Below are 27781 nucleotides of genomic sequence, written 5' to 3'. Positions count from 1 at the left end.
ACCATTTTTGTATCTTTTTTCTGAAATATCTCTTTGTCTTCAAACCAGTTTTAATGAGATAAACAACACAATTATTGAAACAGATTTCTTTGTATATTTTAGATACAAGAATCTTCATCAGATATACATTTATTGTGAAATTTTTTCCTTCTATGTAATTTACCTTCTTATTTCCTCATGATGTTTTAGAAAAGCAGGAGTTTAATGTTGATGAAAGTTAGGAAGATACTTGCCTGCATTTCCCTATCAAAATTTTATTTTTAAACCTCTGATTCATTTTGAATACATTTTCTGTGTACAGTGAGATTGTACTTAAGATTCACCCTTCTCATATAAATATCCAGTTGTTCTGTCATCATTTACTGAAGAAAGCATTTTTCTTTACTGAATTGCCCAATGCATTTTCAAGTCAATTGAATATACATACATGCATGTAAACACAGGGAGAGTGTGATATATAGATTTACGTTCCTTTTATCTGTCCATTCTTATGTCACTGGTACACAGTATGGATTACTTGAACTTTATAGTAAATCTTCAAATCAAAAAAAGTAAGTCTTTCAACTTTGTTTTTCTTATTAAAAATTGTTTTTGCAGGCCAGACATGGTAGCACACTTCTGTAATCACACTTATTTAGGAAATAAAGATCAGGAGGATCTCAGTTCATAGCCAGCCTGACAAAATGTTAGCCAGACTCTATCTTAGCAATAAATGGGCATGGTGGTACAAGCCTGAAATCCCAGCTATTTGGGAGGCGAAGATAGGAAGATTGCAGCCTGAAGTCAGCAAAATAGCAGGTGTGCACAAAACACTTATATAGTGTTTTGTTTTATAACAAAAAAAGGACTGGGCTTATGGCTCAAGTAATAGAGTACTTGCCTAGCATGTGCTAGATACTGAGTTCGAACCCTAGTACCACCAAAAAAATTATTTTGGCTGTTCTATGTTCTTTACATTTTAGTTTGTTTATCAATTTCTACTAAGGACATCAAATTAAGGTTTGGTCAGTTTCACATTTGACTTTCTAAAAATACTGTCAATGAAAGAGGTATATCTTTACATTTATTTAGAACTTTATTAATTCAGTAATGCCATGTAATTTGCAACGTAACTTATCTTGCATATTTTTCATTGAATTTAATGGTGCTATATAGAAAGAGTGTTGGTTTTTAAATGTACATGGTCTACCAATTCTAAGTTTTCTGACTTACAGATTTCTTAGGTATTCAAGTTTATAATGGCATAGTGAATATAACATAGTGATAAAAGCTTTCTAAGCTTTAGTATCTTTTGGGAGGTGGGGGTTGGTGGTATTGGGGTTTGAACTCAGGGCTTCATGCTTGCTAGGCAGGCACTCTACCACTTGAGCCACTATGCCATTCAAGCTTTACACCTTTTATTCTGTAAATAAAAGAAATCCTTACATTGTTCTTAATCTTAAGGAAAATGTACTCAGTAATTTACTAATAAGTATAATGTTAAATAGACATTTTTGGTAAATACTGTATATTAGTCTGTTTTTTATTACTTTTACAAAATACACAAATCATGCTAACTTTTTGAAAAGAGGTTAATTTAGCTCAGTTTTGGAGGCTAAAAGTCCAAACAGCATAGTGCTGGCTTTGGCCAGCAAACAGGAGTGCTTCAGGGAGGAAGAAATCACATTACAGTAAGCCAAAGAAGCTAGGATCCCATAATACTTTCCAAGGGTACATTCCCAATTAATCTAAGAACTTCATGCTGGGCCTGTCCTCTTGAAGGTTCCACACTACCTGTTAGTACCATGACCATGAGGACACAAGCCTTGAGCAACAAACCACATCCAAATCATTATCCAAATCCAAATCCATTATCAGATTTAAATAAGTTACCTTTTATTCCTAACTTACTGAGAGTGTTTATGGAAACTTTCTTTGTCAAATGCTTTTCTTGCATTTATAGATGTAGTCATAAGCTTTTCTCCTTTATCCTTTTAATATTCCCACTTCCCTGGATTTATTCTTGAATGTTAAGGCAACCATGTATTTTGGAAAAAAACCTTACTTGATCATAATGTAGTACAATTTGTGTGTTTCTGGATCCAATTTACTAATATTTTGTTGAAGATTCTTGTGTCACATGTTCGTGAGAGATACTACTTTGTAATATTCTTTTATCATAATAACTTAGTGAGTTTTCTTGTATCATACATAAATGTGTTGAGAAGTGTCCTTGTTAGGAAAACACTGCTCAGAAAAGAAAGCTCACCAGAGACTCTCACATCCAGCAAGCAAAGTTTAATGACAGGCTGCCCATGAGAATGGTGTAGTGCAGGAGGTAGGGTTGTTTTTATGTCTGCCTTGGGTAAGAGAACGAGGAAGTGGTTGCTGTGAAAATGTACTGAGATCATTGGGGCGGAAAGTACTCTGTTGGGCAAGGGGGCCTCTGGGGCATGCCTTCTGGGAACAGATGGTTGTTTCTTTGAGGCATGTGTGGAATGGGAGGGTGGTCTTTGGTTTATCATTTACCAGGGGCACAATGGAGATCAGAATGGAGACCCAACTGGGCCCAAAATGGAGGCACTTTTGCCTGCATATTTCTATTAGTCCTCTCCTGTTTATGAAAGGATATGTGTAAAATTGGTAATATTTCTTCCTTACATGTGATAGAATTTACCAATGTAGGTGTATCTGGGCACTTTTCTTTGATTATGCATTTGATTTTTGTAATAGATGTGAGGCCATTCATATTTTTTATTTTTTATTGAGTCATTATTGACAAGTTACATTTTTTAAAGAACTGTGTGCATTTCACTTTGTCTTATTGAATATATTGGTATAAAGTTGTTTGTGACATACCCTTTCACTATCTGTACATATCACCTCTGATTCCTAGTGTTAGGAAACACTCAGGAAAAAGCTCAGGAGAAAAGTCTCAAGTCCATACAGCAAAGTTTAATGGCAGGCCCAAACTGCCAGGCTGGGCAGGGAAAAGATGGTGCAGCAGCGAATCTGGGCCAGGTGTGGCTTTTATAGAAGAAGAAGGTTAAGGAACTTAGCACATGTGCAATAGTCTCTGGTAGGGGTGTGGCTGTCTTAGAGCGTGGGAATTTGTTTAAGGGCAGGGCTGTCCTTGGAAGTTTCCCAAGTGAGGTCTGACGATAAAATGGCTGCCAATTTGCAAATGGTGACATTATTGTTCTATCATTCCCCCATTTTTTCTTTAATAATGCTGGAGGTAGGGGCTGAGGGTCAGGAATTGGGGCAAAACATCGGTCTCTTAGCTGCTTCCTGCTGGCAGAGGGCACTGTATGGGGCATAATCCTCAGACTCCTGCATCCTGGTGGAGGCCCTCATAGCAGTCTTCTGGATGGTTTTGGAGAGGTTGATATCCCTGGAGGTACAACTGGTTAAACTTTTGATTAGCAATAGCAGACATGCAGTATGATACAAGGGAGGAAGCTTAAGAATAGGAGAGCAAGAAACATAGGCATTAGGATGGGCATTGGCCAGGAGAACCACTGTGAAATGTTGTTCCCTGGACAATTTCAAGGGTCCTCCAATTCCCTTCTCTGTTTTTTAACTGATCCTTGAGAGGTGCCGCCACTGGGGGATCCCATTGAGCTTGACAGCAGTGGGTGTCGTGAGAATGACCAGATGAGGGCTGGTCCACCGAAGTCCCAGTGGAGAGGGCAGAAGATCATTTTAGGAGAACAAGATCCCCTGGTTTAACAGAAATTGTTATATGGTGGGGCAGGATCTGGTCTGCATGCTTTCTGAGAAGTTCCCTGAGAAGGCTAAGGTAAGGCAGGTAGTCAGCCAGAGGAGCAGAGTCTGTTGGAGGCAAGTTTTCTAAGAGAAATGGGTGGTCATACATTATTTAAGACCCAAATAAGAATATTAGGAGGAGCATAAAAAGGCATCTGCTAAGTGACTGCAAACCTAGGGATCTAAATTCTGCAAAATCCTGTAACTCCCAAGAGTTATGGGATGAGGGAGGGTAATGGAAGATTGGGTTGATGCATTTATTACTCAGGGAGTGAGTCTGTCCCTTTAAGGCCACACCTAGGTAGGTGACTTGTAGGAGGCAGGGGCTATCAGGATTTAAATGTAACACTCTTGGATAAAAGAGAGGTTTTAGCTAATTATTTTATATAAATTGACACTTTTAACTTTGTAAATGTTTGTACCATATTTAGATAAAGTATAGACACAACACTGTTACAAGGTGGTTGTTTAAGACACATAAGCAAATATGTGAATGAATTCTGATTTAGTAGTAGTTAAAGCTTGACAAGATCAGAAGAAAACACAAATAATTTCTTTGATTAAGTCTTTCTCTGTAACTGTTTTTTGTAGATGTTACTCAGAGCAGAACAATATTAAGATAACCTTGTTATTTTATAGATATAGAGAAATTGATTTTATTTTGATATGACCCTAAAAATCTTTTAGGAAAGTCTTATATTATATTCAACTTTAACTTTATTACACATCCCAGCTTTTTATTATACACTTTTAAAACTTAGACCCTTATATAACATACTAAACACTTTGATGGCTTGTCTTTATCCTTCCTATATGAAACAATCTTTAGGACAAACCCTTCTTTACAAAATCCTTTAACTTCCCAAAAAATACATTCACTACCTACCTATATCCTTTCCAGTTGTTTACTTTGTAACTTGTATTTTAAAATTAACTTTTATAAGAACTTTAAATTTATTATAGGGCTGAAGCAACTAATTAGTAGCCCTTGGTGTTTTAAGGAATTTATGATATGCGTAAGGCCTCACCTTCCCTCAGGCTTGAGGGGATATTGTTTTGGGTGTGGAAACTGTGAGGGATTTTTGAGTTTTATTTGAATAGGGAGGGCCGTCCAGGCTCACCCTACACTCATCTTATCAGTCCACACTGTGAAATCTATTTGTTCCTGAATGAGGGGGCAGCAGAAATAGCTGCATGGGGGGAGGAGAATTTGAGTTTTTAATTGAGATAGTAAATGTTGTCCTAGAAGGGTCATTGGAGTTTTAGGTACTATGAAGAAAGAGTGACAGAAGAGGAGGTCTCCCCAAGAGCAGGGTAGAGGCCAGGTAAATTAGTGCTCTAGGGACTGGCCAGTGCCCTGAATGATAACTTTTGTCACTGGACAGAGGACCCGGAGAGAAAGGTAAAACAGAGAAATGAGCTCCACTGTCTAGATGGAAAATGATCTTTTGTGGGTTTTTTTGCCATAATGGCTACCATGAGGCTCCTTAACATCGATGCCAAGAAGTGGAGAGTGGACAGGGGGCCAAGACCCATCAATCCATAGGAGGTGGCACCTCACCTTCCATTTGGAGATGGGGGCACTTAGACCTCCAGTGGTTACCTTTGCAGAGAGGGCAGGGTCCTGGTTGGGGGCAGGACTGTCTCCTGGGCTGTCCCCCCTTAAACATTCTCTATAGAAATATCCCTCCTGTCCACCATGGTGGCAAACTCGAGATGTAGGCCCAAGTCAGGTGGGGGCAGCAATGAGGTCATGGTGTCCCTTATCTTTCTCTCTGTTAGTAATGTCCCAGTTATAATATACAGACATGGCTAGTTGTACTAGTTGATCCAGTGACTTTTCTCCTTCAGCCATAGACTGAGTTTTCTACAATTATCAGGGGCTGACTGTTAGAAATTTATCTTTGAGAAGAACCTCTCTCAACTGTGACTTGGGGTCCACCATGGTATGCTTTCTGATTGCATCCTGAAGATGTTGTAGAAAGGTAAGGGGATTTTCTTTAGGGCGTTGCTGTAAAGCAAAGTTGTTATTTTACATTGACACCTGACACTCTGGAGAGCAGGTCTCTGAACTGTTCTGGGCCTCAGTTTCCTCGTTTGAAAACTAGGTTAAACTACTTTCTTCCACTATGAGATGGCTGAAGTGACATTAATGCCAGTTATCTTTTTTACTTTTTTTTTTTTTTTTGATTTAGCAATGTTGGGGAATTGAACCCAGGGCTTTGCTCATGCTGGGCAGACATTTTCCCATTGAGGTACTTTCTCAGCCCCAAATATTTTTTTTGTCATTGGCTGTGCTTGATTTGAACTCAGGGCTTTATGCCTGGAAAGTGGCACTCTACTGCTTGAGCCATATCACCAGCTCCTTTTAGTGTGGCTGTGCCCCTGTAGGTAGGCACATTTATTCCCACATTTCCAGGTGCCATGGGTATTGGGGCTCATTGTAAATGGTAATCATTTTCAACCTGAGTGGCCTGGGCCAGAACCCATTGCATTTCTAATGCAATAGTAGAAGCATAATATCCTTCCATGTCAATTCAAATGTTTGGATCACAGAGATAAAGGCTTGGATGTATTTGTCTGGGCATTAGTATAGTTGTTTAGATGTTTTTTAATTTCCCTTAGATCTGATAACTGGAAGGGGACATAAGATTTGCCCTCTTTTTACCATTACTTGTTGAAGGGGGAAGTACCATTAAGACGTTTTGAATATTGGGGTGGCTTAGAAGGTAGAAATTTGTACAGGGGACCTCAGGTTACTTTTTTTACTTTTATAGATAAGGTCTAATTGGAGTATAGTATTGTAATTTAAGGAACCCTGTGAAGGACACTTCTCTTGGTCACCCAAGGCATACCAAGGCCAGGCCTTAGTACAAAGCTTTTAACATCTACAAGCCAGAAGACTGGAAGGTGCAGATCCCATCTAGAAAGAACAAAATGCTAGGATCCTGTCTTATAGCTAACAGCAGGCCGCCTCTTTAATAAAGGCTACCTTTTTAACAAAGGAATAAATCATCTGTAAAGTTAGAGAAGCGCATTCAGAGGGCATCCCAGGCCAATAACAGTACCATACTGTCCATTTTGAGATTTCTGGGACTATAACCTTGAGCTAACAATTGGCTTACAAGGGCTGGGTCCAGTGCCCTGAGGTGTGAGGTGGGGCTAGGAGCAGGGTGTGTGTAAGGCACCAATGCCCTCCACACACACCCGGGACAAGCAAGCTTGTCTGCCTAGGCCTGATCCTGTGGCCTGTTGCCTCTCCCCCTTCCTGTGTACTCTGCATGCATTTATTCTAGGGGAAGTGGCAGCGGGCTGCAGCCATCACCACGTGTGACTGGCAGGCTAGGATGTGCTGGGTCCTCTCTGTGGAGTTCCTTAGCTATGGCAGGCGTTTTTGCTGTGTCCAGGAGCTGGCATCGGTGTGCACAAGCATGCCTGCTGGCTCTCCCTCCTCCCCTTGTCAGGGTGGAGTTAGGGCGTGAGCATGGCAGCTGCAGTTTTTTGTAAGCACTTTATAAAGCAGCTGACTTAAATTTACTTTAGACTGCAGGGCCTGGCAAACTAGTTGGAATAACTTCAGTTATCAGGTACCATGTTACAAGTTTTTCATGGGAGGCAGGGTCCCAGTAAGCCCAGGGAGGGGAAGGCAGACAGAGACAAAGGACATGTGGTGAGACCTTGGAGGAAGCACAAAATTTGTCCTGACATCTTAGGTAAGGAAGGGGAAGGCAGAGCCTGGAGGCATGACACATGCCTGAGGGATTATCCATCACCTTTGTCTCTAAGTCACTCCCATTGATTGGTACTGGAACACTTTCAGCAACATGAAACTTCCATTCTCTGGTTGCTGTCTCAGGAAAAGGGGACATTAGACAGGGGAGGGGGAAGAGAAGCAGTCATCAGATGCCATAATCAAATAGGACTCCCCCAATGTAGCATGAGGCATACCTGAAAAAACCCCAAGCTTGGTCTCAGCCCACAGGGAGGGAGCATGAGCCCCCCAGAGCCGGAATCACCATAAGACCAGAGTTTGCAAGGAGTGGCTGGGTTAACACCATGACGGAAAGTCCCTCAGGAAGATAGGAAGAGACAGGCATGGTAAGCAGCACAAGAAGTCTGCTTACATGGGGAAGGAGGAGGTTTGGGAGGTGAATTGGTTGACTTAGAAACTGGTTTAGAGACTAATAGAATCTGCACAGGGGAACAGAAAGTATAGAGGGAGGGTTTGGTGCAGAGATAGGAAAAGGTTTGGACATAGGAAAGTTCCTTCCATTTACCAGCATGCTCACAGAGATTGTCTAAATCCCTTAAAATATTAGGATTGAAAGTGCCATTAAGTGACCATTTGGAGGCATGGTCTAATGATTATTGGGGCCAGGCCTGATTACAGAGAAAAATGAGCTTTCCAGGCTTAAGATCAGTTGTGAGGCATAGGGGCCCAAGATTGGCCAGAAGACATCCCAATGGGGAGTCTGAAGGAATTTTGAATGGGCCAATTCCCATGGTGAGGCCTGACCTGAGGAGAGATATGGTGCATGTCCCCAAGATATCAGGTCCTCAGGAGAGAGAGAGAGATGTGGAGCACCCAGAGGGAATGTCTTCACCACAGGGGTCCACAGTCCCTAGTGGGGAACCCAGTTCCCAAGGATGAGAGAGAGAGCTGAGACCTAGCACTAGAGTTTTGAGGGAATGAGAGAGAGAGATCACAGCTCTGTGTGCAAGGAGGACTCACCGAGGGAGAGAGGACCTTGAGGGAAGATTGGCCAGTGGTGGATGGCAGTTGGAGGTGTGCTGGAGCGGAGAAACTTCCCTGTGAGCTAATGAGGGAATGGCAGTTTTTAGGATCAGGGGTCCCAGTAAAGCAGCTCAGATCCCGGATGAAGAGAATGGGAGTTGGGGGGGGGGAATGGAGGGGGGAGGCCGGGAGAGCAAGGTCAGTGCCAGGAGCGCAACCCAATCCATGTCTTGGCACCAAATGTTAGGAAAAATGCCTCTCACAAAGAAAGCTCAGGAGAAAAGTTTCAAGTCCATACAGCAAAGTTTAATGGCAGGCCCAAACTGCCAGGTTGGGCGGGGAAAAGATGGAGCAGCAGTGAATCTGGGCTAGGTGTGGCTTTTATAGAAGGGAGAGGTTAAGGAAGTTAGTGCATGCACGGTAGTCTCTGGTAGGGGTGGGGCTGTCTTAGAGTGTGGGAATTTGTTTAAGGGCAGGGCTGTCCTTGGAAGTTTCCTAAGTGAGGTCTGATGATAAAATGGCCACTGATTTACAAATGGTGACATTATTGTTCTATCACCTAGTATTTATAACTGGACTTTTTCTCTTAGTTTGTCTTGGTATATCAATTTTATTTATCTTTTTAAGAAGTGAATTTTACTATTTGCCTATTTGGATTTCTTTTCTTTACTATTTCTTCCTCATGACTTCATGTATAATTTGATCTTCTATTTGCAGCTGCCTAAGAAAGAGTATTGTATAATCAATTTTTCTTTTTCTAATATAGTCTCTGAAGTTGTTTTCCCTCTAATCACTGCTTTATTCCTCAAATTTTGATATGTAGTATTTTTATTCATTTAAAGGTATTTACTAACTTTAACTCCATTATAGTCAGATTATATATTTTATTAGCTTTCATTCTTTTGAAATGTATTAACATTTACATTATAACCCCAACATATGACCTGCCTTGGTCAGTATTCCATGTGAAGTTTTAGGATTGTGTATTGTGCTATTGAGTGGAGTGTTCTGTTTGTGTCAATTAGATCAAACTTATGGAATAGTGTTTTTCTGTTCTTCCAGTTTATTGAATTTTAGCCTCTTTTGCCCTATCAACAAGTAGCAAAGGAATTTTGAAATCTCTAGGTATTACATGAATTTTTTCCTCTTTAGTCTTATAAATTTTTGGCATATGTATTTTGAAGCTGTGTTTTAGATATATATCTATGATTTTTATGTGTTCTGAGAATTTATTCCTTTTTTCATTATGAAATATTTCTCTTTATCCTTGGTAATACTCTTTTTCTAAATGTATGCTTTATTTGATATTATATGACCATGTTGGCCTTCATCCTTTCTTGTCAACCTATTAGTTTAAAATTTGTGATTCTAATAAGCAGCATATGGTCATGTTCTGCATTTTTCTCTAGTCTGACAAACTTTTCCATTTAACTTAAATGTATAATTCATTTAAATTTAACCCAATTGTTGATAGTGTTAGATTTAGGGTCTACTAGTTTGCTTTTGTTAACCATTTCTATTAATATACCCTATTGGAGGGTGGCTTATTCTTTTTGAAGGGGAACGAGAAGATGTTAAAAAAATTTTTTTGGTTTTCTGTTGTAATTCTTCTGTCGACTCTTTAGCTGTGCCTCTTTGCATTTTTAGTGATTTTTGTAACGATTACAAAATGTTTTTCCAACTTACTACAATCTATGTAGTACTAATACTGTGCCATTTTATGAAGAATATATTTTCTATTGTATATGTATATTTCCCTATTCTTTGTGATGTTGTTGTCATACATATTATACCTCAGTATATTATAAGCCCTATGACACAGTGTTATCATTTTTGCTTTAAACTTACTTCATATGTTTTTTAAGAAATTAAGAGACAAATAAGAAACTATAGTCTTTTAGATTTACCCACACATGTTCTGTTTTGGATGCTCTTCATTTCTCTCTAGATCCAGATTTCCATCTGGCATTATTATCCTTCAATTTGAAGAATATTCTGTTCTTTCTTATAGTGCAGGTAACAAATTTCCCATTTTTATCTGAAAATGTTCTTTTTTCTTCATTTTTTAGGGTATTTTTCATGAAATGTAGAATTCTGGGATGGCAGATTTGTTTGCTTCTTTTCTGTGTTCCAAATATGTTGTTCTGCTGTCTTCTGGCCATGTTATTCTGATGGTGACTGTCTTTGATAATATCATTCTTCTGTATGTAATTAACATTCCCTGATTGTCTCTAAGATTCTATTTGTCTCTGCTGTTAGACAATTTCATTATTAGATCAAAGTTTTTCATCACGTTTGGGCAGTGTTCTTGCAGTAATTCTTTAGGATATATTTCTTCAAATTTTTTTTTTACCCCCATTCTCATTTTCCTCTCCTTTAAGACTTCAGTTATACTTGTTAGACAGCTTAGTGTTGTCTCTCATATCCCTGACACTCTGGCCATTTTTCTTTAATTCTTTTCTCTCTTTCTAACTCTCTGTTCTTCAAATTAGATCATTTTTCTTGATTCTGTCATAAAACTCACTTAACATTTATTCTTTCATTGCCATTTCCCAATTTTTTTATTAGTCACTGTAGTTTTCTGTTCTAAAATTTCCATCTGGTTCTAGTTAGAGTTCCAGTAGCTCTTCTGAAACTATCTGTTTATTCATTAAGACCAGTTTTCCTTTTTAAAAATTTATTTCAATAAAAAATTATTTTAAACATTTACATTAAAAAGGAGAAGATAGATACTGAGAACATGTTCCATCCCCACGTAGGTCACTTGACACCGACTGTTCAACCTGTATGTTTTCTATGAAATCTGTAAATTTTGAATTCTTTGGAATCAGTTCTGGTCTTACTTTTCTGTTCACTGTGTACTCCCAATGCAAACTTATTTGCACACATAAATTCTCTGGCATTTATGCATATCTATTTGCAGTAGTTAGGCTTTTTAATGTTTTCACAGACAGTGAATTAGTGAATAGTACATCATTATTCCTAGGACAGATACAGAAATGGGTAATATGTGAGTCATTGTCCACAACATTTCACCTTATTTAATATATTGTTAATTCAGTAACATTGAACCAAATAGCCAGTAGCACCATAACTCATGCCTTCATAAAACCTAACAACCACGAAATATTTTTTCATTTTAACAAACATCTCTTGAACATGGTGGTGTCTCAGGAACTGTGCTTAAAGCTAAAATGTGAGAAAGGCAAAGATTTGTTGCCTTATTGAACATTAGATATGCATGATTATTATATTTTTTACTTTTCATTTTTTTAAGTTTATTGTTACGCTGTGGGTACATTGTGATATTTTCAAAAGTTCTTACAATGCATCATTGTTAAAATCACCCCTTCCATCATTCTCTTTTGTCCCTCTTACCCCAATTCCTCAAATAGTTTCAACAGGTCTCATTTTCTGTTTTCATACGTGAGTACATAGTATTTCCACCATATTCACCCTCCTATAACCTTTCCTTATATACCCTCCACACACACACTGGTACCAATACCCACACAGGACCTGTTTTACCTTCCTGTTCTCCATTTTTGAATAAAGACATTGTTGTTTAAAATAGTCATCTGTCCTTCAACATACAGATACTCCTTGATTTATGATGGGATTATATCCTGATAAATACATCATAAGTTGAAAACATATGTCAAATGTATATTTAATACACCTAACCTACCAAACATCATAACTTAGCTTATCTCTACCTTAAACATATTCAGAATGCTTACTTATTAGCCCATAGTTGGGCAAAATCATCTAACACAAAGCCTATTGTATAATAAAATATTGAATATCTCATGTAATTTATTAAATACTATACTGAAAGAAAAAATAAACAAAGACCTTAGTCTTTGTTAGAGAATGTTTATAGAAAGACTTTTTCTATAGTATGTACTTTATGAAGTCTCAGCTGAAGTCTGGGACACTAATGATACCTGTTTGTGATATTTCAGTTCTGCTTTCAACCTTATAGCAGCCACTCTTTGGTAAATCTTACAGCAGTGAAAAAGAAAACCAATACTAGAGAACCAGTGAAGCTAAAAGTTGATTTTTAGGAAGTGAAAATAAAATTAATAAGCCTTTTCAAGAAGAAATGAAAGAGAAATTATTTTACATTCATATATAAAGATAGAAGAATGAAACCTGTTGAAATTGTTTTAAGAAGGGGGAAAGTGAGAAGAATGGGGTGGGTAAATCTAAAATAAATTGTGAGCACATATGTAAACATCACAATATATCCCCTTGTACAACTAATATATGCTAATAAAATTATTTTTTAAATTATGGGAACTGCTTATATACAAAAAGATATTAAGAACCTTTGGTGAAAACTCACAAAAATTGATAAAAAAAAAGAGAAAGAATTAAAGATGTAAAAATAGAATATGAAAGAAGATATTAGTATTGTTATGTTATTTTTTAAGTAAGAAACTAGAAATCTAATGGGTATTGACAAAGATACAACTCTTTAATGATGAACACTTTTAGGAACAAGATAAGTTGTACAGGTAGTTCTAGCTACTATTATCAGGCAGAAAAATGTTAGAAAGGAATGAATACAACTGTCTTTATTCTCAAATAACATGATTATCTACTTGGAAAAATCCTATGGAACATATGAAACAACTACTAGGATTATTAAGCAAATTTAGCACAACCACGCAATATAAGTTCATGTATAAATTAAATATAATTTTTATATAAAATGATAGTAATTAGCATACAAAATAAAAGCAATTTTCAAAACCATGAAATTCATGCCTGTAATCCCAGTACTCAGGAAGCTGAGGCAAGAGGATCACAAGTTCAATACCAGCTGAGGCTAAACAGCGAGACCTTATCTCAAAAAAAACAACCAAGCAAACAAACAACAACAAAAAACCATGAAATACCCATGAGTAAATTTTTTTTTAATTTTTTTATTCATTTATTCACATGTGCATACATTGTTTGGGCCATTTCTCCCTCCCCTCCACCCACTCCCTTACCCCCACAACCCTCGCTTCCAAGCAAAACCTGTTCTGCCCTTATTTCTAATTTTGTTGAAGAGAAGACGTAAGCAATAATAAGACACAGCATTTTTGCTAGTTGAGATAAGGATACCTATAGAGAGATTCCTAGCATTGCTTCCATGTACAAATGTGTTACAACCCAAGTTGATTCATCTTTAACTGACCTTTTCACTAGTTCCTGATTCCCTCCCATATTGACCTCTGTTGCTTTAAGGTTTTTGTATTAGTTCCTCTGCAGTGGGGACATAAAACACTTTCAAGTTTTGGGTTTCCTATCTATCCCCATACCTTCCGTATGTGCTCTTCTCTTAGCATGTGACTCAAGTCCAACAACATTGCTCTACTTGCCCTAGATCTAAAGTCCGCATATGAGGGAGAACATATGATTTTTGATCTTATGAGTCTGGCTAACCTTGCTCAGAATGATGTTCTCCATTTCCATCCATTTACTTGAGAATAATAAGATTTCATTCTTCTTCATGGCTTAGTAAAACTCCATTGTATATAAATACCACATTTTCTTCATCCATTCATCTGTAGTGGGGGATCTTGGCTGTTTCCATAACTTGGCTGTTGTGAATAGCACTGCAATAAATATGGGTGTGCAGGTGCCTCTGGAGTAATCTGTGTCGCATTCCTTTGGGTATATCCCCAGGAGTGGGATTGCTTGATCATATGGTAGATCTGTGTTTATATTTTTAAAAAGCCTCCATATTTTTTTTCCAGAGTGGTTGCACTAGCTTGCAATCCCACCGGCAGTGCACAAAACAAAAGAAGAAAAAATAGTCACATTGATAACTGTAAAATACTGCTAAGACAAATGTAAGAAAAGTAAATGTAATGAAAGGTGTGCTCTTGGATTTGAACCTTCAGTATTATTTTAAATTTCAGGTTTTTTTCCCAAAATGATTCAATGCAATTTTATTCAAAATATCAGCACACTGTTTTAAATTAGCAAACTTACTTTGAAATTTATATGGAAATACAAAGGACCTAGAATAGCAATGACAACTTTTGATATTCTAGAAGAACAAGTTGAAGGACTTATGTAATTTAAGGTTATAAAACTGGAACCTGAGAGGTGTGAGAAGGGTATCCATATAGGAGGACAGCTTTGCATAGAATATCAGAGCTTTTGAATGGCAGAGTGGGCTTCCGTATTGTACTGTTGTTACATGTTTGGTGCCTGAGCAGTGTAGAAGTTTGCCCTGCATGAGGTACAGAGACAAAAGAAGACTTCATCACAGAAGGGGTAGCCCAGTAGAGAACAGGTAGGGAAAGTTTTATATGAGAATTTTTCTTTGGCTTCCATAATTTTTTAGTTAGAATTGATTTCTGTAACAAAAGAAAAACAAACATAAATTTATTATTAATATGCATATTTCATACAGATATGGGATACACACAGGGAATGAATAATTGTCAGAGGCAGTTTTGAATTCCAGATAACTTAGGATCTTTAAAAAACAACAATAAAGTTTTAGCGAAATCCCAAGACAGGAAAAAGGCTTTTAGTCTCTAAGGGCCACAAATTGATGGAAGGCAAAGGTTAATTAATATAATTTGTTAATGTAGATTCCTCTGATATTATCTATAAGTGATAAGGTTCTAAGGTTGTCTTAAGTAGTCAGCCTTCTCCTTTTGTAAAAAGAAGTAGTTGCTTCTTTTTAATTGTCCCCAGCTCAATAATCCTTCATGTTTTGGAGTAGTATGTTCATACAAAGGTATAGTAAACCTTCTCTTTAAAGGCCCCCCAAGATTTTTTTTCAGGTACTGTGTATCTAATCCAAGGCATTGCACATACTAGACAAGTGCACTACCATTGAGCTGTACCCACAGTATTTTTTAAAGGTGCCTTAGGGAATCACCTTTTCCATAGGAAATAAACTCTTCTTTTCACCCTCAGTTTTTTCACAAAGAATGTTTTCTCCCACTTTTTTCTATAACCCATAGAAATTTGACCCATATCCAGTTGCTCACCATTTAACATATACTACTCAGATGAGAGTTGGTGTGAAGGAAATCAAATTATTCAAGGACTGGGACCTTGGAAAATAGAGGGAAAGGTACTGTTGCCTTCCTCCCCAAAAAAAAAAATCTTAAGGAACTGAGGTACACTATATGCCAGGTCATTCAAGAACACCACAATGCACAGTGGTCTTTGATCTCCTATGGCTAGGTCCTGTGGTTCTTTAAATAGACATAGTACTTTTCTAGAAGTTAAACCTCATAGCAGTTTACATGTTTTATGTTAGGTGATTCACAAAACAAAAGAATAAGGACAGACATCACATATTCTGATGTAATCTGAAGGTCACCAAGTGCTCTTGGTTCTTAAATGTTAAAAAAAAAAAAAAGACTATTTAGCAGTTAACATCTTAGACAGGTGTAGCTTCTCTTTAAAATTTAGAATGCAAGACAAAGGGGGAGAAACTAACCTTGCAAAGGACAACTCCCCAAAAGGCAGCCACTGTTATAGAATCATCTGTGAAGCTTTAAAAGAAAAAAAAAAAGGAAGAGTGCAGAACTTTTTCTTGTAAACCTCCCTCTGTGAATCCCAATGTGGCCATTTTTACTGCATTCCATCCATTGTTTTCCATCAGTATCTCACCAGGACTTTGACATCTCACTCAAAGTCACTCTTGTCTCACAACTCCTACCATCATTCAGTGAGATTCCAATATTCCTGTGGCTAGTCCTACCCACTGCCAGGGCTAAAAAGCTTTTGTATTCCTCAGTTTGCTGCATTTGGCTCCAGGGACATCATGCATTACCACACCGGGAGCGCCCATCACCGAATTCATTGACTCTGGTATCCCACCTTTATGGCCTAGCCTCATTCTCTTCTTACATACCCTACATAAAGAGTTTTTAATATTTGTTTTTCTTGTTTTGTTTTATTTTTGTTTTACCTTAACAAGACATCTAAGTCCTTCATTTCTCCTACTTTTCTGCAAAACTTTCATTCCTCATTGTTTCACTTTCTTGTCTTACACATCCTGGAACATAAAGTTCACCTAAACTCTTACCACTATACTGATTTCCCTTCACCTCCAGTCTGTTCCACTGTGCTAATAAATCCAGCTCTCAGATTGCTTTCTCTGTACACCCAAGCCCTGATAAGAATTTATTATTCCTAATTCTGTTTGGCTCTCAGCTTGCAGGACAACCTTTCCCTTGTTTCTGTCTTTCATTCCCTCAGTTCATCTTCGTAACTTTCACCTCTCTCTTCACTACCCACTTCTGTCAGTCACAGGAATGAATTTTCCTCCTTCACCAAGAAAATTAAAATTGAAGCATATACTTCCTCAACTCAGTCTCTCTCCACACCACTACCCCTGAAGTCAGCCAGCTAACAAAGTAATAGTTACTGATCACGCTGCTCTTGTGTAATATCTTCTCAGATGTTCTATAAGCACCTCAAGTTATATTTAATTTCTCCCACTGTAAGGAACTGCCGAATAAAGACCTTGCCACATATGAAAAAGAAAAATTTATTGAAAGGGCAGACTGCTGGGCTGCCCCCCTTGAGATCAGGGAGCAGCGGCTTGGCTGGAGTGGGTAGTGGGCTTTATAGGAGGGGCCAAGCTGTGAGGGAGGAAGAAAGTCTCTGGTCTCTGATTATCTGTGATCACCAGATGGAACAGGTCGACATGCCTGGCTAGTTGAGAAGCTGGAAGTTCCTGAGATTTTGCAAGCAGGGAAGCAAGCAGGGGAACAAGCAGGGAAGTTTCGCAAGTGGTCATAAATCAGGGGGTCTGGTTTCGGGGTTAGCCTCAGAACCTTCTGCCTGCCCCAGGAATGCCAGGGACCTAACACCCACCATCCCCAAACCGTCTCTGTATTGTTTATACACCCAAAAGTCTTACAATTATCCTTTAACTCTTTTCTCTGCCTCACTTTTCATTTTCAGAAACTTAAGTTCTTCACTATAAATTGTGTTTTTAAAACTATTTTCTCATTTCCATTCCTACTACTGCCTCTTTATTTCGGATCTTCACCTCTCTCAGTAGCCTTCCAACTCATGGAGTTTCTTGCACTCCAATCTCTGAGTATAGAGTAATTTTTCATAAATTCAAGTTGGATGTTAGGAAACGCTGCTTACAAGAAACGTCTCACATCCATAGAGCAAAGTTTAATGGCATCCCAAACTGCCAGGCTGGCCAGGGAAAAGATGACACAGCAGCAAATCTGGGCCAGGCATGACTTTATAGAAGGGGGAGTTTAAGGAAGTTAGCGTATGCGCAGTAGTCTCTGGTAGGGGTGGGGCTGTCTTAGATTGCTGGAATTTCTGTTAAGGACAGGGCTGTCCTTGGAAGTTTCTCAAGTGAGATCTGAGGATAAAATGGCTGCCAATTTACAAATGGTGACATTATTGTTCTATCATTCCCCCATTTTTTCTTTAATAATGATGGGGGTAGGGGCTGAGGGTCAGGAATTGGGGTGAAGCATTGGTCTCTTTATCTGCTTCCTGCTGGCAGGGAGCATTGTATGGGGCAGGATCCTCAGGGTCCTGTGTCCTGTTAGGTTGATATCCCTGGAGGTACAACTGGTTAAACTTTTGATTAGCAATAGCAGACATGCAGTATGACACAAGGGAGGAAGCTTAAGAATAGGAGAGCAAGAACATAGGCATTAGCCAGGAGAACCACTGTGAAATGTTGTTCCCTAGACAATTTCAAGGGTCCTCCAATTCCCTTCTCCGTTTTTTAACTGATCCTTGAGAGGTGCCGCCACTGGGGGATCCCATTGAGCTTGACAGCAGTGGGTGTCGTGAGAATGACCAGATGAGGGCTGGTCCACCGAAGTCCCAGTGGAGAGGGTAGAAGATCATTTTAGGAGAACAAGATCCCCTGGTTTAACAGAAATTGTTATATGGTGGGGCAGGATCTGGTCTGCATGCTCTCTGAGAAGTTCCCTGAGAAGGCTAAGGTAAGGCAGGTAGTCAGCCAGAGGAGCAGAGTCTGTTGGAGGCAAGTTTTCTAAGAGAATGGGTGGCCATACATTCTTTAAGACCCAAATAGGAATATTAGGAGGAGCATAAAAAGGTGTCTTCTAAGGGACTGCATACCTTGGTATACAGATTCTGCAAAATCCTGTAACTCCCAAGAAACCTCTAAACTGCTTTATGGGATGGTGGGGGAGGGAAACGGAAGATTGGGTTGATGCACTCATGACTCAGGGAGTGAGTCTGTCCCTTTAAGGCTACACCTAGGTAGGTGACCTGTGGGAGGCAGGAGCTGTCAGGATTTAGGTTAAGTGTAACACTCTTGGATAAAAGAGAGCTCTAGCTCATTTTTACATAACTTTGTAAATGTTTGTACCATATTTAGGTGAAGTATAGATACAACACTGCTACAAGATGGTCATTTAAGACACATAAGCAAATATGTAAATGAACTCTGATTTAGTATACTTAAAGCTTGACAAGATCAGCAGAAAACACAAATAATTTCTTTGATAAAATTTTTCTCTGTAACAGTTTTTTGTAGATGTTACTCAGAGCAGAACAATATTAAGATAACCTTGTTATTTTATAGACATAGAGAATTTGATTTTAGTTTGACATGACCCTAAAAACCTTTTAAGCGACTCTTAGATTATAGTCAACTTTAACTTTACCACACACTGAAGCTTTTAGTATACATTTTTTAAACTTACTCAGACCTTTATATAACATACTAAACCCTTAATGGCTTGTCTTTATCCCTCCTATTTGAAACAATCTTTAGGACAAACCCTTCTTTGCAAAATCCTTTCTCATCCATCCTTTTTCCTTTAACTTCTCAAAAAATACATTCACTACCTATCTGTATCCTTTCCAGTTGTTTACTTTGTAACTTGTATTTTAAAATTAACTTTTATAAGACTTTTAAATTTATTATAGGGCTGAAGCAACTAATTAGTAGCCCTTGGTGTTTTAAGGAATTTATGATAGGCATAAGGCCTTATCATCCCTCAGGCTTGAGGGGATATTGTTTTGGGTTTGGAAACTGTGAGGGATTTTTGAGTTTTATTTGAATAGGTTGAACTGTCCAGGCTTGCCCTACACTCACCCCATCAGTCTACACTGTGGGATCTAATTGTTCCTGAAGGAGGGAGCAGCAGAGATAGCTGCCTGGGGTGAGGAGAACTTGAGCTTCTAATTGAGATAGTAAATCCCATCCCAGCAGAGTCACTGGAGTTTCAGAAACTATGAGGAAAGAGTGACAGAAGAGGAGGTCTCCCCAAGAGCAGGCCAGAGGCCAGGTAAATTAGCGCTCTAGGGGCTGGCCAGATTTGCCCTGAATGATAACTGTTGTCATTGAACCAGGGACCCGGAGAGAAAGGTAAAACAGAGAAATGAGCTCCACTGTCTAGCCAGAAAATTATCTTTTGTTTTTCTGCCGTCATGGCTACCCCGAGGCTCCTCAACATTAATGCCAATAACTGGAGTGTGGACAGGAGGCCAGGACCCATCAATCCATAGGAGGTGGCACCTCGACTTCCATCTGGAGATGGGGGCACTTAGACCTCCAGTGGTTACCTTTGCAGAGAGGGCAGGGTTCTGGTTGGGGCGGGGCTGTCTCCCATGCTGTCCCCCCTTTTGAGCATCATCTGCAGAAGTGCCCCTCCTGTCCATCATGGTAGCAAGTTCAGGATGCAGTCCCCAGTCAGGTGGGGGCAGCAATGAGGTCATGGTGTCCCTTATCTTTTTCTCTCCTTGTTAGTAATGTCCCGGACATACAAACATAGATATACATACAGACATGGCTAGCTGTATTACTTGGTCCAGTGACTTTTCTCCTTCAGCCACAGTCTGAGTTTTCTACAAATATCTGGGACTGACTGTTAGAAATTTATCTTTGAGGAGAACCTCTCTCATCTGTGACTCTGGATCCACCGTGGTATGCTTTCTGATAGCATCCTTAAGATGCTTCAGAAAGGTAAGGGGATTTTCTTCAGGCCATTGCTATAAAGCCAAGTTGTTATTTCACATTGACACCTGACACTCTGAGAGCAGGTCTCTGAACCATTCTGGGCCTCAGTTTCCTCACTTGAAGAATGAGGGATCTTGTCTAGGTTAAGCTACTTTCTTCCACTATGAGATGGCTGAAGTGACATCAATGCCATTTATGTTTCTTACCATTTTGTTTTTATTTAGCAATGCTAGGAAATTGAACCCAGAGCTTTGCACATGCTGGGCAGACATTCTCACACTGAGCTACTTCCTCAGCCCCAAATATCTTTTTTGTCTTTGACTGTACTAGATTTGAACTCAGGGCTTTATGCCTGCAAAGTGGCACTCTGCTGCTTGAGCCATATCATCAGCCCTTTTTGGTGTGGATCTGTCAAGGGGACTGCCCGTGTCCCTGTAGGTAGGCACATTTATTCCCTCATTTCCAGATGCCACTAATATTGGGGCTCATTGTAAATGGTAATAATTTTCATCCTGAGTGGCCTGGGCCAGAACCCATTGTATTTCTAATGAGGAAAGAATCTGGTGTAGTAGAAGCATAATATCCTTTTATGTCACTTGAAAGGTTTGGACCACAGAGATAAAGGCTTGGATGTATTGGTCTGGGGCATCAGTATAGTTGTTCAGATGTTTTTTAATTTCCCTTAGATCTGATAACTGGAAGGGGACATAGACTTTCCCTCTTTCTACCATTACCTATTGAAGGGGGAAGCACACATTAGGAGGTTATGAATATTGGGGTGGCTTAGAAGGTAGGGCAGAGGGTGGAGCAGTGGGTGGGAGCCTTGTCATTGAGAAGGAGCTTTTCTCGTCCTCCTTTCCATGTTTATCCTGTGGCTTACAAAGAATGGCCAGCGTTTGAGTATCTAAGTAGCAATTGTGGAGCCAATCTGAGATGAAAGAAAATTTGTACAGGGGACCTCAGTTTCCTTTTTTCCCTTTTATAGAAAAGGTCTAATTGGAGTATGGTATTGTAATTTAAGGAACCCTGTGAAGGCCACTTCTCTTGGTCACCCAAGGCATATTGAGGCCAGGCCTCAGAACAAAGCTTCCAACATCTACAAGCCAGAAGACTGAAAAGTGCAGGCCCCATCTAGAAAGAACAAAACGTTAGGATCCTGTCTTTTAGCTAATAGCAGGCAGCCTCTTTAATAAAGGCTACCTTTTTAACAAAGGAATAAATCACCTGTAAAGTTAGAGAAGGGCTTTCAGAGGGTTTCCCAGGCCAATATCAGTACCTTACGGGACAAGTAGTGTTAGTATTTGGAGGGAAAAATTTATGTTGAGGCCGAAAGTATAGAAAATTTTAAATGAGAAGTTTAGAGACCACAGTAATGTCCATTTTGCTATTTCTGGGACTATAACCTGGAACTAACAATTGGCTTACAAGAGCTGGGTCCGGTCCCCTGAGGTGTGAGGTGGGGCTAGAAGAAGGGAGTACTCAAGGCACCGACCCCCCTCCACACGACCCTGACTGCCTAGGCCTGATCCATCGGCCTGTCACCCCTCCCCACTTCCTGTGTATTCTGTGTGCATTTATTCTAGGGGAAGTGGCGGTGGGCCGCAGCCACCGCCATGTGCAGCTGGCAGCCTAGGATGTGTGTTGGGTTGGCGTATGGATTTTTTTCTCTTAGCTATGGCAGGCATTCCCGCTGTGCAGGAGCTCGCCTATTTGCTTTCCTTCCTCCCCTCATGGGTGCGGAGTTAGGGCATTAGCATGGCAGCCACAGTTTTTGTTTTGTTTTGTTTTGTTTGTAAGCGCTTTTGCCTAGCAGCTGATTTAAAGTTACTTTAGACTGAGAGGCCTGGCAAACTAGTTGGAATAACATAAGTCATAAGGTACCATGCTATAAGTTTTTCATGGGAGGTCAGGTCTCAGTAAGCCCAGGGAGGGGAAGGCAGACAGAGACAATGGACATGTGTTGAGACCATGGAGGAAGCAGAAAAGGTGTCCTGACCTCTTAGGTAAGGGAGGGGAAGGCAGAGCTGGAGGCATGACACATGCCTGAGGGATTAGCCATCATCTGTGCTTCTAGGTCGCTCCCATTGACTGGTACTGAAACACTTTCAGCAAAATAAAACCTCCACTGTCCGGTCACTGTCTCAGGAAAAAGGGGCATTAGACAGGGGGGAAGAGAAGCAGTCATCAGATGCCATAATCAAACAGGACTCCCTCAACATAGCATGAGACATACCTGAATAAACCCCAGGCTTGGTCTCAGCCCACAGGGAGGAAGCATGAACTCTTCCAGAGCTGGAATCGCCTTGAGGCCAGAGTTGGCAAGGAGTGGCTTGACACCATGATGGCAAAGTCCCTCTGGGAGATAGGAAGAAACAGGCAGGGAGAGCAGCACAAGATGTCTGTTTACATGGGGAAGGAGGAGGTTTGGGAGAGGATTTGGTTAATTTAGAAGCTGGTTTACTGAACTGCCCTTGAACTGCAATCCTCCTGATCTTTGCCTCTCTAGTACCTAGGATTACTGGCTTGAGACACTGCACCCAGGCTATCTTTACTTAATGTGTTTTCTACGTATAGGAAAAATAACTAAATAAAAAGGATTTTCAGAGAAAGCTAATTATCAAAAGATGGTATTCTTACAGACTATAGTATTAGAAATGCATATTATTTTGAGACTTCAGTAAACATTTTGACAGATTATTGTAATGCTGATCTGAAAAGACTGAGCAATGAGCATACACATGGTAATCATTGTGTATAAGAACATAGATGAAAATTAGAGACTTCCATTTATTATTTTATCTTATTATTTTGGATAATAGGAAACACTATTAATATATATTTAAATAGATTTCTGTTTGTGAAAAGATCAGTAGAATAGGTTCTGTATAATGTGTTGGAGTATTGTTTTTAACCTTTAATAATTCTGAAGTCAACTAAATGATATTATTAAATTAGACTACAACATTAAAAAAAGTAGAAGCTGGTTTTGAGGCTAATAGAACCTGCGCAGGGGAACAGGAAGTACAGAGGGAGGGTTTGGTGTGGAGATAGGAAAAGGATTGGGTGTAGGGAAGTTCCTTCCATTTACCAGCATGCCCACAAAAATTTCAATCCCTTAAAATATTGGGATTGAAAGTGCCATTAAGTGGCCATTTGGAGGCATTGTCTAATGGGTATTGGGGCCAGGCTTGATTACAGAGAAAAATGAGCTTTTGTGGCTTAAGATCAGACGTTAGGCAGGGGGGCCCAAGGTTGGCCAGGAGAGAGCCCAGTGGGGAGTCTGAAGGAGTTTGGGACGTCCAACTCCCATGGTGAGGCCTGACCTGAGGAGAGATATGGCGGGTGTCCCTGAAATATCAGGTTCTCAGGAGAGAGAGATGTGGAACATAACACCCAGAGGAAACGTCTTCACCATGGGGGTCCACAGTTCCAAGTGGGGAACCTGGTTCCCAGGGACGGGAACAAGCTAAAACCTAACGCTAGGATTTCGAGGAAATGAGAGAGAGATCACAGCTCTGTGTGTGAGGACTCACCAAGAGAGGACCTTGAGGGAAGATTGGCCGGTGGTGGATGGCAATTGGAGGCACACTGGGGCAGAGGAAATTCCCTGTGAGCTGTGAGAGAGTGGCATTTTCTAGGATCAGGGGGTTCCAGCAAAGCAGCTCAGATCCTAGAGGCAGGGAATGGGAGTTGGGTTGGGAGAGGCCGGGAGAGCAAGATCAGTGCCAGGAGCACACCTGATCTGAGTCACGGCACCAAATGTTAGGAAAAATGCCACTCACAAAGAAAGCTCATGAGAAATGTCTCACATCCATAGAGCAAAGTTTAATGGCAGGCCCAAACTGCCAGGCTTGCTGGGGAAAAGATGGTGCAGCAGCGATCCTGGGCCAGCCATGGCTTTTATAGAAGGGGGAGGTTAAGGAAGTTAGTGCATGCACGGTAGTCTCTGGTAGGGGTGGGGCTGTCTTAGAGCGTGGGAATTTCTGTTACGGGCAGGGCTGTCCTTGGAAGTTTCTCAAGTGAGGTCTGAGGATAAAATGGCCACCGATTTGTAAATGGCAACATTATTGTTCTATCAGGATAGGTCATTTGTCTCCTCAGAGCCCTTCAGTGAGTCCATCTTACCTACAATGTAGAGTTCAAGCCTCTTGATATGAAAAACAAAACCTTTTATGATCTGACCTATCCTTGTCTCACCTGCTGCACCTGGGCTGCTTCTTTCCCCATCACCCAAGCAATGATATTACACCAGACTAACTTGCCTAACGTGTGATGGATTTTACTTGTTGGTATATTTGCTAATACTGTACTGTTTTCTTCCCCTTAAAACATTCTTCCATGCTTCCTTAGCCCCTGCTAAGATTCCATTTAAATTCTCCACAAATCTCGCTTTGGTAATACAGATAGAGTTTAGTGCCCTATCCTCAGGTTCCCATAATATTCTACATGTTCCTGATTATAGCATTTATCATATGGCATTAAAATTTCTCTTTCCACCTCTGCCTTCACCACTCAAATAACTAATGAACTAGGTCTTGCTCATATTTGTCTAAATCAAGTACTCAAAAATGTTTGCTTTCCACTTTTGCCAACCCTAATCCTATAGCACATTATCAAGTCCACAAAATGTATCCTTAGTAAAAATCTAATGGATATATAAATGAATGATTGATTTGGCAATTTATTGAGCAGGAATAAAGAAAGCAGAAGACAAGAAAACTAGGTTTTTCATAAGTGACTGGAAAGATGTGTTATACTAAGTGAGAGTGAAAACAAGGAGGAACTAGTTTCAGGATAAAGGTAATGCATTGCTTTAGGATAAGTTGGTCTGTTAAGCATGACAAGACATCTGTTTACAGCTTGTCATTGGATGCTTGAAGAAGTCAGCAGTGTTGGAGAGCACTGTAAACAAGAGGAATCTATTTAGAAATCACAGTTGAAGCTGCAGAGGTGTGGTAAGAAAATGCTAAGAAGGAAGAGAACTAAGACAGGGACAGACCTTCAGGAATGTATTGAAGGGGAAGGAATTAGAATTACCCATAAAAGAATCTGAATAGAAGCCTCCTAAAGCTAGATAGCAATCAGGATAATGTATTATGAAGGCCAGTGGGGGAAAGTGAAAGTTTTGAGAACAAACTCAGTTGTTGTGGAAGTGATCAATCTCCTTACAAACAAGATTTCAAAGAAGAAAAGCCTTCTGTTTTTTCAAAAATAGTTCTAGTAGGTAGTTGGTTAGAATAAATTAGTGTCTTCCAGAAGGTCAGCAGAGAAGGGGATGGGAGGAAATGGTAATGTAAGGAAGATGGTGAAATGTTTTTATTGTTTTTTAACTAAAAAGTACCTGCCTATTAGATGCAATTAAAATATTCATAAGTACATTAGTTAAAATATAAATGTCTTTCCCTCGGTCATTCTTTTTCTACTTCTCCGGTTGGCATTTATGATCCAGAATTTTAAATAAAATTGTATATAGTTGTATACTTACAAAAATTAGATTACATTTTTGCAAATTTCTTTTAATAGCATGAAGTTTCTCCACATCAGTGTAAAGAACTACCTCATTGTTTGTAATGGCTGAATGATGTTCATTATAATAAATACATACCATCAGTAGTTTGTTTATTCATTCTTCTTTTGAATTATATTTGCCTTCAGTTTTTCCCCATTACAAATAATTCTGGAGTGACTATTCTTGAACAAAAATTCTCATGTTGTTTATGTAATTCCATACAATGAATTCTTAAAAATAGAACCATTGGTGTAGAGGTACATTTTTATTTTGTGTTGACAAATCACCTACTAAAAGGCAATACCTATACTAATTAAATAAAACCATTTTTTTAAAAAAAGGCAATACCAACTAGCAGTTCCTATAACAGTATACTAAAGTGTTCTTGTCTCCACACTTCACTGATAATGAGTATCCTTATATACCTTCCTGCTAAAGAGACAAGTTTTGGGTTCTAGGTTTAGGTTTTAGTTTTGAATGGGAAGTCTGATCTATTTGTAATCCTAAGAAATAATTCAGTTGCAAATGAGGAATACAGATGTATTTTTAGGTACATTTATGATATTTTAATTTGTAATGTTCATTTTTAGTGCTTGGAAAACATTTTAGATATGCAGGTCTCATTTAAGCATACTTTTTATTTCTATAGATATTCTTAGTCATATTCTGTGGCTTTATAGGTAGTTTCATGGGTTTGTGTCTCATTTCTCCAATTCTGAGTGTATGCTTTTGAGGCTAAAGACCATATATCCTCCAAAATTATAGCAGGATACAAAATAGACCTTCAGTAAATTACTCAAATTATATCTGAATAGGGGGAAAAAAAAAAACAAGGAAAAGAAAGTTCTTAACTGCCACGAATTACATTTCAACTCATGCTGACTTTAAATATCTTTGTGTAATTCATATTCCCTTCTGTACTCTCTACAGTTCATTCTTCTTTGCTCTTTCAGTTTGTTAAAGTCAAAATGTGATGGATGGCTTCCTGGAACCTCATCATCCTTTAAAAAGTACCAAGGCTCCCCAAACAGTAAAGAGAATAGGAGAGAGAAGACAGTCGGGTTTCAGTCACATGTAGATAATGCCCGGTGGACATGTCAAAAAAAAGATACATGTAAACCCCAAAAAGGTAAGTTTAGCATCTGTCCTAGCAAAATGAGAAACTGTTGGGTGAAGGTAGCTGCTAGTATCTGCTAGCCAGTACATACTAAATGATGTACCACAATGCTGAACAGGAGTTATTGCTGAAAACTGACATGTGCTTACTAGATTAAGTGAACCCCATCTGCATTTCTTATAAAAGACTGATATAAGAAACTAACCAGTGGGGCACCAGTGGTTTACACCTATAATCCTACCTATTCAGTAGGCAGGGATCAGGAGGATCTCAGTTTGAGGCCAGCCTGGGCATATAGTTCTTGAGACCCTGTCTCGAAAGTACCCAACACAAGAAAGTGCTGGTGGAATGGCTCAAATGGTTTGCACCTGCCTAGCAAGTGTGAAGCCCTGAGTACCACCCAAAAAAAAAGAAACTATCCAGCAGCTTGTCCCACTTTTTGCCGGCAGCTGTCTGTAAGAATTAAGCAGCATGTTCTTAGACACAAATTAATGTCCAAAGTGATTAAAGAGGACAAGAAGTTGAACATAAATATCTCCTGGAAAAATAATCCCTAACAACAGTAATTCATCTCTCAACTGAGTGGAAACATGGGGGAGGGTGGAGGAGAGTTCATGGAAAGCTCCACATTGGGACTATAACAAAACCCCACAGGACTAATACAAATATTGCTAGCAGTCTTTTATGTACCAGTAATGCTTCCTATTTTATATGTTGTACATTTCTAAA

The 27781-nt window shown here is 39.4% G+C and overlaps 1 protein-coding gene across 7 annotated transcripts in view; it reads left to right on the top strand.

Moving 5' to 3' along the window:
- The window catches only part of Kiaa1328 (KIAA1328 ortholog), a 291633-nt gene that overhangs the window by 203847 nt on the left and 60005 nt on the right, over window positions 1–27781 (top strand). For all 7 annotated transcript variants that reach the window (XR_012447056.1, XM_074069919.1, XM_074069918.1 and 4 more), the window contains one exon: window positions 26889–27064. Coding sequence is in view for 6 of the 7 variants with exons in the window: in XM_074069919.1 (XP_073926020.1) it covers window positions 26889–27064 (176 nt within the window). In the remaining variant the exon portion in view is untranslated. The remainder of the gene's footprint in view (window positions 1–26888; window positions 27065–27781) is intronic.

Source organism: Castor canadensis, chromosome 4 (genome assembly GCF_047511655.1).
Source record: "Castor canadensis chromosome 4, mCasCan1.hap1v2, whole genome shotgun sequence".
NCBI classification, from domain to species: domain Eukaryota; kingdom Metazoa; phylum Chordata; class Mammalia; order Rodentia; family Castoridae; genus Castor; species Castor canadensis.
The sequence above is the reverse complement of the archived record's forward strand: the minus strand, read 5'-3'. Positions and strand labels throughout refer to the sequence as shown.